Genomic DNA, 12,800 nt, shown 5'->3' on the forward strand with positions numbered 1-12,800 from the left:
CGACTCGATAAATAAATTAATTAAAAGTGCAAGTGAGTGATCGCCGCGTGCAGTCCCGTGAAGTCGTCTAGAGCTTCCCTTTAATTGGAGTTTCAGGTTCGCCGGACGTAAGCCTGCATTTAATGGCTATATGAAAATATGCTTAATTGACTTTCAGCTTGCGATCTCCGTTCATGTATACTTATAAACAACGCCACGCTGAAATCTGTGAAATGGATTGAGATTTGATGGTCTCTAGACGTTAGCCGTCTCAAAGGGAGTCAATTAGTGAGAGCGGCAATTGCACCTTTGGCACAATGATACTGTAACGAATTTACAGTTGTAGGAGGGTCAATCTCCTTCGGAAGCACGGCTCCATTAATAAGCTTTCAAGGCTATTAGAAAATAACAATAATTAATTATTATGTCTAACGTCAATCAAGTTAAGAAATAATGTTATTCAATGACGAGAGCAGCTGATATTTAAATTCATTTCAACTTAATAAAGCATAAAGTTAGAAGTACTAAAGCATGTTACGCTAATAATCTAATAAAATAGGAATATAACGATTTTGTATTTTTTTATGATACACTAACTAATTACATGTAATGCCCCAAAAATATCTTTTACCTAATTGGGACGGAACAAATAACAATTAATGAAATAAGTTATTTTAGTGATAAGATAGAGTTAGAATGTCTCAGGATACATTATAATATCTTCATATACGGAACTGCTATAAATAATTGGAAAAATAGTGTTTTAGGTCACATAAGAGATAAATCTAATAAAGTTCTAAGAAACACTATATTGAAGCTGGGTTCTACGGTTGCTTTGACGTTTAAATTAAAGAATCTCGCGAGATATCGTTATCTACAGGAATTGCACTTATCACGCTTATTTCTTGTGACTTCTGCGAAGTGCATTACACGTAGTAGTCGAGTTTCAACTCGCGTCTTATAAAACACATACACATTTAGATCGCTCTTATGTGGAATATATTCGGATATGTTCAAATTGCTGTACAATATTTCATAAGCAATTTAAGGCGATTTTATTTTTCTAAGCTTTTCAAAAAAAATTGTGCTTAACATTATTGCAAATCAAATCGATTTATGTGTTTTTGTTTACGTTCTCTGATCATGTTATTTGACAAAAAATTGCGCCGGGCCGTACACAATATATTTAAAAAAAGGCCGACAGGTCGCATAAAACTTAAGTAACAACGGTCACCCATAAGCATTTACTTAGGTCACGTGTCGCCCAACCCCATAGGGTTTGCAATGTGAAAATAATAGGGAAAATAAAACTCTTTGACAAACAACTTTTCTTTTACCTTGAGTAAGTTAATTAAAATTCAGAAAACAGGCCATTGAAATGTAGTCATTTCGAAATACAGTTACCTACTGAAGCTGTATAACAAATTTTCATGATGAAACAATAAGTCGAAAATGATTTAAAATTTGATAAATTTATCTTAGCAGAAGTTTACAATTATTTGTAACGTTTTTAAGCAAAAATATTCAAAATAAATTTACTCTATATGACATCCACGAGCGCTATAAGTTAATCATGCAGATGCAATCCGATGCATTGATTCAGAAATGAATAGCAATTTAATACATATTGTTTTAGTAGCCTAGTAGGTCATGTGTATAATTGTATTATTGTGTAAGTACTAATTTGTAGAATAGATAGCTGATAATGTAACCCAATAAGACTTATAGAAATTGGGTAGAGACAATTTTGAGGAATCAAAGCTCATGTATATTACATATGATATTATATTTTAATTTAGTATATATACATGTAACTGGTTTACACCAGTGTACTGACCCTCCGCATGCTTGAATGAAGCAAGCTATCTTTGTGTAAATTTATTCATTGAGTTTGCAACATATGTTTTTGTATATGCACGAATATGTTATAAGGAACTTTAATTTTCTGTATAAAATGAAATGAATTGTATTAGGTATGTTATTATCTTTTGTAATGTGTATTTTATGCTCCTTAATGTGTCATTTTGATATGTTTTCAGTTCGAATAATGGTTTAGAAAAAATATAGCTATGCGATTTTTTATGCTTCTGAAATTGTACCGCAAAAGGCAATAAAACAAAGAAGTGTTTCCCTACGTTAATGTCATAACAGTATTTTGATAATTTACACGATTTCACAAATCTATTCTCATTATTATGTTGTTGTGTTCACATGAAATGATGAGAAAGCGGTTTAATTTAGTTAGACCAACAAATTATGATTAATATACAGAAACACTACTATTGCTACACGTGCAAAAGTTTATGCCATACCACAGAACACTTAAATGTAGCTGTGGCCATACTAAGATTTGAATTTAAATTCAAATCTTAGTATGGCCACAGCTATTTGTCTAATCAAGGTACAAAGTATGAACAAAAAGCAAATCGATACCAACTTATACTTCGATTGTTAAAAATTGGTACATTTCTCATTCAAATTCAGAGTTGGTGCCGTTATAATATTTTATATTTTGTAACGACGATGAATACATACAAAATTGTATTTTATTTACACTTTTATCGAGACAGTCCTAATAGGGTTTCGCACTAATCAGACAATCAATACGTTGATATATGAAACGTATGGGGCGGCCGTTGAACTCTTGAAGAGTGGTCATGTTGTATCCACTATTACGATAATATAGGGAGACAGTTTATTCCTTGAAAATGCGATGGATTATTTATAATTTACCGTATATCATTTTTTACCATTTTTATAAATTATTCAGGGTATATCTTATCTTATAATATATATTATATAAATCTCGTGTCACAATGTTTGTCCTCAATGGACTCCTAAACCACTTAACCAATTATAATAAAATTCGCACACCATGTGCAGTTCGATCCAACTTGAGAGATAGGATAGTATAAACATGTAGGTACCACGGGCGAAGCCTGGGCGGACCGCTAGTCAATTATAAAGAAAATAATTTGGAATAGAGCAAAATTAAATCCTTGAGGAAAAAAAAATCCTTGAGGGAGGCCTTTGTCCAGCAGTGGACGTCGCACGGCTGAAACGAACGAACGAACGAAAATTAAAAATAGAAAATTTTCAAAAAAATATGTTCGGAATAGCAAAATATAGGGGTTTACATATAATAAGATTAGTATATAAAGTTAATTATTCATTGAGTAAAAATCTAAAAAGTGCCGCCCGAACAGGGACTTGAACCCTGGACCCTTGGATTAAAAGTCCAATGCTCTACCGACTGAGCTATCCGGGCTCATGTATGTTGATTCGAAATTAACATTGAGAATCGCATTGGTACTTACGACGTTAAGTTTGTAAGTTCCATTAATTGAAATGACGATCCGAAGTTTCAACAATATTAGTTTTTAAAAAAATGGCTGATTATTTACAACAAATATAATTTGTCTTACACTCATTGCGACATATTATATTTAATTTGTTAAACATAATATACCTATTAATTATTAGTAATACATTGTATGTATATTTTAATTACACCTCGTCGTTATGTATTACATTGTAATCAAATACAAAAGATCTAACCTACCTATTGTTGGATCTAAGATTGTTGCAAGATTTTAAGCCGTGCAGCCACTAAACGCACAGTTAACTTTTACGATTTCTTTTTAAAGGGAACGTTAAGTTTTAAGTTACATTATATTATGGAATTCTCATACTTACCGATAGTTTTCTTCATTTTCTATTTATGATAAAGTCAAATCAATCAAAACAAATCCTCTATTCATTTAAAATGTCTTTTTCCTAGCCTCAGGATAACAATTCTTTGCAACTTAAGTAATATTAAGTCTACGGGGATATAAATTCAGCAGATACATTATCTTAGAAATAATTATTGTACAGAGTACAGACATATAGATATGGGTGGAAAATACTAGATAATATTTATTATTTAAGCATTAAGCAGAACGTGACGACCTTATTAAACAAAAATTAAAACCGTTGAAATCTATTTTGTGTATAAAAATAATTAATAGTTTAATAGGCTACTTATGGATGGGATCTAAGTATTATAGGAAATTCTGTAATGTGTGAAACATCACCGATAACAAGTCCATCACAATATAAGTATGCAAATTGAACACACTATAGTCGAATAACACTATAAGACGTATTTGTCTGTCCTTGTAATGATGGTTTCCATGCGCACGCCATCGCGTGGGGGCGCAAAGAGCGATGTACTGTGGAATGGGTATTGAAATGTCAACCCAATTCCTAAGCCTTGGGGTAGCGGGTAGCGTGTATTAAAATGTCCTAACAGCTTATAACTTTTACGTGAAAATGTCCGAGTGAATTTAATAGGGATTAGGGAGTCCATTTTTTACAAAAGCTAGTTTGAATTATATCCGATTTATTCTATATACGTAGGTACACATTCACGTGTCATATGTAACGGATTGTTATGAACACTTAAATTAAATCATATCTTTTGACAAAATAATATACTTTTATAAGATTTGTGATATGAGAACAACCGACGAATTTGCATATTTACATATTGCATAGTGTTGCTCTACAAAATATAATGAAAATATATTCTATCCTACTTATACCATGTTAATAACACAGTTATGTATATGTAAACCAATTGTTAAAACTTCAATACCATTTCACGTGTGTTAATAATTCGAATCTCCATAATATTATTTCTCCATACTGGATTCGCGTGGCGATGACAGCGCCGCGCACGGCGGGAGACGAAACAGGCCCGTCACTAAGTTGTCACTGACATCGTGAAAACAATACCGTTATATTATCAGTTACTATTGTGTCCGATGTTCCCGACACAAAGCTTGTTTACATTTCATAACGCGCAGTGTGGCGAATAATTACACTAATACGATAATGATGATTATTTTTCATTTTGTTGAGTTTGATGCTTTTATTTTATTGCTTTACGTGAAAGAATGTTTTTTTAATAAAAATATTTAGGAGTTCAATTAAGAAAAACATTAAAGATACTCAAAATAATAACATAATTTAGTTGAGATGATATTTGGAAACTGTAAGCTTTATAACTTCAGTAGTTATAAAATTCCTTAAATTTTATATGAAAAGTAATAATTAAAAGCTATAATAATAAAGACGGCATTCACTGTTGAGTACTATGGACTGAAAGCTTTCTATTGAGCAGAACAAATGCAAGAGCGTAACTGAACAAACAAAAAAGCAAGAAAATAATACTCGCTGACACGCTTTTCCGGCGCCGCATTCTCATAAACTGACCACGAGATGGCGCTGTTCGTTTTATTGTTCGTTTGCACAACAAGCTGTAATGGAAGACTACAATATTGACAGACCATTAATTCGACAGGAAATTGTGCTGAAGTTGCGATTTGTGCAGGTGATTCCGAACTTTTCAAATAAGCCGCACGTTCTGCAGTTTTCACTTTAAACAACTAACCAACGAATTCAGTATTCCAATATCAAGGAAAATAAGGATGGAAAACTGAATGTTCGAGTTACTTTTCCTGCATGTGGAAAGCTAATTCAGCTGGATACAGTGTTGTTAAAAAAAATATTGCTATCGTTACTTGTTATTTGTTTCTACAAAATATTAAAAAGACACCCAACTGCCCACTACCCACGCTTTGTAGTACCTACTAGGGTGGACATATTCTTTTAATTAAGCCACGCGGAAAGCGTCGTAACTTTTACGAGGTCCGTGATTTAACTATTATTTGTCATCAATTTTATGAGGCCCTGAAGCAAATACTGGACAGAAGGAAATAAAATAAGACCATTCACGGAGCTGTTCGTTCTAAATATAATAGGATTTTAATGCTTATTACGCGATATTTCATTTTATGTGAGAAGAAGAATTATTGTGTTGTTCCGTTAAATATCTGATTATTTCAATTAACGAACAAAAAAAAAACAAATTATTGTTCCTATTTTAAATAAAATAAATGTTGAGAAAATAGGGCTATTATAACGAATCATATTTACTTAGTTACACATCAATTAATAATACTTCATAAACTTCGCAGTAAATGTAGTTAACATTTGAAATTGAAATTGAATGAAATCAATCTTATATATAAAAATGAATCGCAAAATGTGTTGGTAAGCGCATAACTCGAGAACGGCTGAACCGATTTCGATAATTCTTTTTATATTATATTCCTTGAAGTACGAGGATGGTTTTTATGTAGAGAAAACGTAAATATGTACCACGGGCGAAGCCGGGGCGGACCGCTAGTATAATATAGAATGTTTTAAAGTTAAACATTGTGTAAAAAGTGCTACACTAACGCCATCGTGTGTGCTCAAATATAAAGTATGTATAGCATAAGCGCCATCTATGTTTTTTTACGCTCAAACCAAAATATAGTCTAGATGGCGCTTTTACAGTTTGTCCATTTTAATCGAAATTCGGACAGTAAACAACAGATGTCGCTGCTACGAGAAATTTTTAATTGGAATTTGCTCGCTATAATTAATTTAAGTCTACATATGATTATTTATTGCATTTTACATACCTCCAAGTTAAATTTGTGTGTTTCCACTTCTCCCCTTGAACAGCGAACCTCTTCTTTCTTCCACCATTTTCGTAGTTTTCGGGCTCACGATCAGGCCTCCCACATCGTTTCTTCTTCATCAACTCTTTTGTTTCGTGGTCTATTTCACCAGTGACAGGAATACCACCGAATTCCTAAAAGTAAATCAATATAAAAATAAGGGACAGGGCTCTTTTCTTTGTTTTCTTGTAAAGCTGTAGGTATAAAGCTGGACTTCTTTTTACGTAGGTACCTACTATGCCATGCTTCTATGCCTCCTGTTTTTCGTATTATAAAAAAACTGTTTGTGTTAAAAAGTATGTTTGTTCATAATTATTATGCTTTGGCTGAGCAAAAATATGACCCTATCGATTCAACTTAAATACCACCTTATATAAAACAAACTGTCTATAGTCAAAGTTTAAACATAGGTATTATTTTAGGCATATTATTATTTTGTTATATATATTACTAGGTTCCCGCCCGCGGCTTCGCCCGCGCAGTCAAAGAAAAACCCGCATAGTTCCCGTTCTCGTGGGATTTCCGGGATTGCGTCATTTTCCCGGGATAAAAAGTAGCCTATGTCCTTTCTCGGGTATCAAAATATCTCCATACCAAATTTCATGAAAATTGGTTCAGTAGTTTAGGCGTGATTGAGTAACAGACAGACAGACAGACAGAGTTACTTTCGCATTTATAATATTAATATTAGTATATTAGTATATTAGTATTAGTATATTAGTATTAGTATGGATGTAGTTAGACTATACAAGGTGAAAGGTAAGACCACAGGTAAGACATTAGACGAATTTAGACAGGAGCTTCTACTCATGAAACTGAACAACTTTTGTTCTACAACTTTGCTGAATTCGTAAAAAAAAATTGGACTTTGTAAGGAAACTTCGCTAATCAGCTGACCGATTTCCATACAAAGTCCAAATTTTTTTCTACGAATTCAGCAAAGTTGTAGAACAAAAGTTGTTCAGTTTCATAAGTAGAAGCTCCTGTCTAAATTTGTCTAATGTCTTACCTTTCACGGTATAAGTTATATGATGACATGATTTTAAAAGAGCAACTATGGAGTTTCTTGCCGGTTCTTGACGATACGAAAAGAAGTCTAATTGAAAACAATAAATATTTGAGTTTGAGTTTGAAACCACCCTGTCTATCTCCTATCTATTAGCTGTTTAAAAACGAAATAATAACAAAAATCGCTTCTTCCATCAACTTACACTTTTTAATAGTAAAAAAGAATGCAGCGCTCTCTATTTATAACGAATATACGATAAAATCTTACTTGAAGTGTTTTAATTGCAATCCTAAATTCATCTTCGTAAGAATGCGAGACATCTCCCATCAAGAGGTTGCCGACTTCTGGTTGCCCTTTCTTCAAATAGCCGAATTGTTCTAGGTAACTCCTCTGAAAAAGAAAGAAAAAACAATTCAGTATAAAATGATAAAATCAAATAGGCACCGGAGATTTTAAAACAAATAATACAACTTTTTTACGCATTCACTTTTTACATCCGACCAGATATACGAAACTTGAGTAATGGTGTAAGGTAAACCTATTCTTAGGAATAATATTTTATCCCACGATAATTATTAAACACAATAAGTAGGTAAATGACGACCATCGACGGATGCTGGCATCAATGTATGGAAATCAACTTCGCACAGAGCTTTTAATGAAAATCTTTCATTCAAGTTTACTTTTATATAACCGCCAGAAAAAAGAAAAAGAAGAATACTAATATAGTGTTGTGACATAAACGACACAGACAGAGTTCATGAATGAATAGTTAAATTTAGCGTCAAACAAAATAAGTAATTCTTTTAACAAAACACCATTGTCTGGCCATCCTTCACATTGACGACCTTTATGGGAGGACAATGCTTCTAACGACTGTCTTTGTACCATCTACAGCTGTAGATTATCTTTCACTTCAGGTTAATGTTGACATCTGTGTGTAAACAAGGAATTGGCTTCGTATATTTTAATAATGCTAGAATACATTGGTAAAAAAGCACACTGAATTGGAAGTTTTATTCATTGCCTTTTCCCAAAATAATTATGTTGATTTGATGTCTCAACTGCGTTTGGAATAAGGTTTATTATTGTTAAATACTTAGGACGAAACAACAAGGAATTTATAGCTCACCATAAATGATAGGTATTTGTATACAATTTAAAAGTTCACAATAACAAATGACTATTTCAAAACTCACAAGCTGATTAGCTTAATTCGAAAACAACTTAATGCTAGAAAACGTTTCCAGAACTAAGAACAATGGATATAAAGTTTGCCTAACACCAAGTACTCGACTAATAACGAAAACTTTGTGAATAACCTTCATTATTCACCCCCTAAGATATCCCCAGCATTGTTTACTTCGGATGCCGTCTGTTTGAGACAAGTTAAACACCTGAGCAAATTACAATGGAACATTATCTGATACTTGCTATATCCTGTCATTTTATGTGCAAGGGATTCTTCTTCAGTAAGTTTAATTTATTATTTGATATTCTATAGTTTACAATACTAAAATAATTATAATTTTTGAGATTAAATTACGCATATATCGAACTGACATCTCGAAATTCAATGCCGAGCCTATTCTTATCTAATGTTAAAAAAAAATAAAAAAATAAAATAACATTTATTTGCCAAAAACATGGTACAGAGAGGTGTGAAGAGATAATTGTTCAGCATGTTTCGCTTTGTATAAAGCATGCAAATATATGCGTAAAACAGATAGGTACTAAATCTAATACACTACACATGCATATTATACAATCGATTTAGCAATTATCATTTAAGGTCAAAAAATTCTTTTAGGCTATAAAAACAATTAATAATCAGCCATTTCTTTAACTTATTTTTAAACACATTCAATGTATGGTTTCTTATGGATTTAGGAACATGGTTAAAAATTTTAATAAGCATAATAGGTCCACTTTTAGAGAAAAGCGCAGTTTTACAACGAGGCATAATTAGTTTGTCAGGATCTCGAGAGGGAACAATACTCACGTCAGCCGCTTTTGTGAAATATTGGGGGTGTTTTTTAACAAAGACACAACACTCCAGTATGTACATAGAGGTCAGTGTCAGAATATTTAATTTTCGGAATAGTGGGCGACAGCTTTCTAGCGGCCCAACCCCGCAAATAGCTCTTATACATTTTTTTTGTGCCAAGAATGCTCTATTCATACTTGTTGAATTGCCCCATAATATAAGTCCGTATCTTAGTATAGATGACACATAGCCATGGTATGCGGTAAGAGCAATTTTTTCTGAACTTATGGTCCTTAAACGGCGTAAGGCGAACACAAATTTGTTTATACGCGAACAGAGATGATTAATATGTGATTTCCAATTACAATTGCTGTCCAATATAATGCCTAAAAATTTTATTTCATCAACTTCTTCCAATATAATGTCTTTATAAATTAAATTAATGTCACATTTTCTTTGTTTGTAATTATGGAACTGCATTACTTTCGTCTTTGCTAAGTTAGCCGTCAAGTTGTTTATTTCTAACCAGTCAATTATTCTATTCAATGTCAATTTTAAATTATGATTACATGTCAAATCCGAAGTTACATTAGGTATAGTCACAGAAATGTCATCAGCATAAAGGGTACATTTGTAGTTAGTTACGTTTGGTAAGTCGTTAATATAGAGTAAGAAGAGAAGCGGTCCAAGCACGCTTCCCTGAGGTACACCTGAACTGTTGAGTCTGGAGGTTGATCGTATAGTTTTTACTTCTGGACCAGCACCACTACATGCAATCTCGACACATTGCATACGATTGATGAGATAGGATTTTATCCAATTTAATGAGGGACCTCTTATTCCATACATATCACACTTATTTAGAAGGATACTATGGTTAACACAATCAAATGCTCTACTCATATCAAAAAATATGACCGTTGCGCTAGTACCACTATCAATATTTTCTAGAACGCTCTGTATAAGCTGGTATGCTGCTAGTGTTGTGGACTTTCCTTTTTGAAAACCGTTTTGTTCATGTTTTAGTATCGAGAATTTATTTAAATAATCTATTAGTCTTTTATGCATTATTTTTTCGAATATTTTAGAAATTATTGGAATAAGTGTTATAGGTCTATAATTATTAATGTCATTTTTATCGCCTTTTTTGTGAATCGGTTTTACAATTGAGTATTTCAGTCTATCCGGAAAAATACCTTCATCAAATGATAGATTAATCAAGTATGTCAATACATTAGCAATAAGATTAATACATAATTTAATAATAAAAACACATATCTCGTCATATCCCACTGAATTTGTATTTTTTAACGAGTTAACTACTTGAATAGTTTCAGTCTCGGTACAGGGGAAAAGAAACATAGTCGCTTCTCTGGGCTCGATGCCTAGTTTGCAGCTTGCTTCTGGGGATACATGCTTAGTGTAGTATTCGTTAAATGAATTTGCAATATGTTCCGGTTTCGTAAGCGTTATAGAGCCAGAGTTAATACATTCTAGGTAATTATGAATTTTTATTTCTTCTACTTTGTCACTTATAATATTCCAAGTAGCTTTGCATATATTGTTCGCTTTACTAAGGTAAGAACAGTTTTGATTCATTTGGGAGTTCTTAATACATTTTTTGAGCAACTTATCATATTTTTTAAAAGCTTCTTTGTTTTTTGTAGAATGTGTTTTGTAGTACGTGTATCTCAGTTTTCTTTTTCTTAACGAGGATACTCTTAACCCTTTCGTTATCCATTTAGGTCCAATGTTTCGATTTTTTATTTTAATGGTATTGATAGGAAAGCATAAGTTATAGAAAAGTATGAAGTAATCATGAAACTTATTGAATGCTTCGTTACAGTTGTTTTGTATGTAGACTTCACTCCATGATAGACTTGATAAACATTTTTGAAATTTTGTTATATTTTCTTTACAAAAATCACGCCTTTTTATATGTGACACTAAAGGTAAACTTTTTTTTTGAATAGGGCAATGTAAAGTTTGACCTGTCTCATGATCCGAAAGACCAAGTAGATGAACTGCTCCTTTTGCATTTTTTATGTTGCTTATAATTAAATCTAAGCATGAATTTTGTCTCGTTGGTTCATTAATATGTAGGATAAGGTCATAATTTAAGAGAATGTCTTGCAAGCTTTGAGATATATAATTTTCTTTAAGAATATCAATGTTCATATCTCCCGTTAATATAATTCTTATTATGTTGTATGTTTGATATTTTTATATAATACTAGTGGTCCGCCCCGGCTTCGCCCGTGGTACATATGAAAAATAGATGTTGGCCGATTCTCAGACTTACCCGATATGCACAGAAAATTTCATGAGAATCGGTCCACCCGTTTCGGAGGAGTATGCAGACTAACATTGTGACACGAGAATTTTATATATAAGATTTATGTCACCGTAAATAAATAATTGGCACTCTTCATAAAATAAATATCCTCTAGTCTTCTCCTGATAACATTGGAAAGGACCTTACTTGAACTGTTTCCGCGCATAATTAGTAATAAATTATATTATTTAATTGGGTTTTTCGTACAATAAAGTGAATAAACCCACTGTATCTTTCTTTACCTACTGGTAAAGTCAGGGAAAACTAAAATTTACAATAATAATATTATATTTAGTCATTGAATAAAACCACGTAGAAGAACCTTACTTGTAAATAAAGTCTTAAACGCGTTTGAATTACGGTATTTATTTGGAAACCTTATTCCTGATATCCTGTAATATAACTGTTAATTGCTTCCGTAAAATAAAACATTATTAAGTTCACTCAATTTAATTGATAATAAAACTTCGTTAGGTCAACAGACTTCAGGTGTTATAAAAATGTCGGTCGACGAATGAACCCATAAAGCAATGCAAAAAAGTGAATAATTAGGTTAACACCGTTATCGATCGCTAAAATCAGAACATCCTTAATTGATAGGCATTCGTTCTGACATTTAATGCCAGCATCACTCGACCAATCCATTGTAATTAAAAACGTGATCGTGTATTAAAGTCGTCTATAATAGACAGCCAATAAATTTGTTAATTAATTTATTGTTGTTTATTTGAACAATCTTATATATAAAAATGAATCGCAAAATGTGTTGGTAAGCGCATAACTCGAGAACGGCTGAACCGATTTCGATAATTCTTTTTTTATTATATTCCTTGAAGTACGAGGATGGTTCTTATGTAGAGAAAACGTAAACATGTACCACGGGCGAAGCCGGGGCGGACCGCTAGTATATAATAAAATTATCAAATACTAGGTTAA

General features: G+C 32.4%; 1 protein-coding gene and 1 non-coding gene across 4 annotated transcripts in view; both read right to left on the minus strand.

Annotated features, from left to right (window-relative positions):
* The window catches only part of LOC149483491 (matrix metalloproteinase-2-like), a 118,592-nt gene that overhangs the window by 70,161 nt on the left and 35,631 nt on the right, over positions 1-12,800 (minus strand). For all 3 annotated transcript variants that reach the window (XM_089702538.1, XM_089702537.1, XM_089702539.1), the window contains exons 3-4: positions 7,810-7,932; positions 6,495-6,667 (exon numbers count right to left, since the gene is read on the minus strand). In XM_089702538.1, coding sequence (XP_089558664.1) covers positions 6,495-6,667; positions 7,810-7,932 — 296 coding nt within the window. The remainder of the gene's footprint in view (positions 1-6,494; positions 6,668-7,809; positions 7,933-12,800) is intronic.
* Positions 3,175-3,247, minus strand: TRNAK-UUU (transfer RNA lysine (anticodon UUU)). Its single transcript has one exon. It is a non-coding gene; the product is annotated as a tRNA-Lys (tRNA).

Source organism: Colias philodice, chromosome 13 (genome assembly GCF_061535455.1).
Source record: "Colias philodice isolate Cphi_HAF_F1 chromosome 13, ilColPhil1 Martin Lab GWU primary, whole genome shotgun sequence".
Lineage (NCBI taxonomy): Eukaryota > Metazoa > Arthropoda > Insecta > Lepidoptera > Pieridae > Colias > Colias philodice.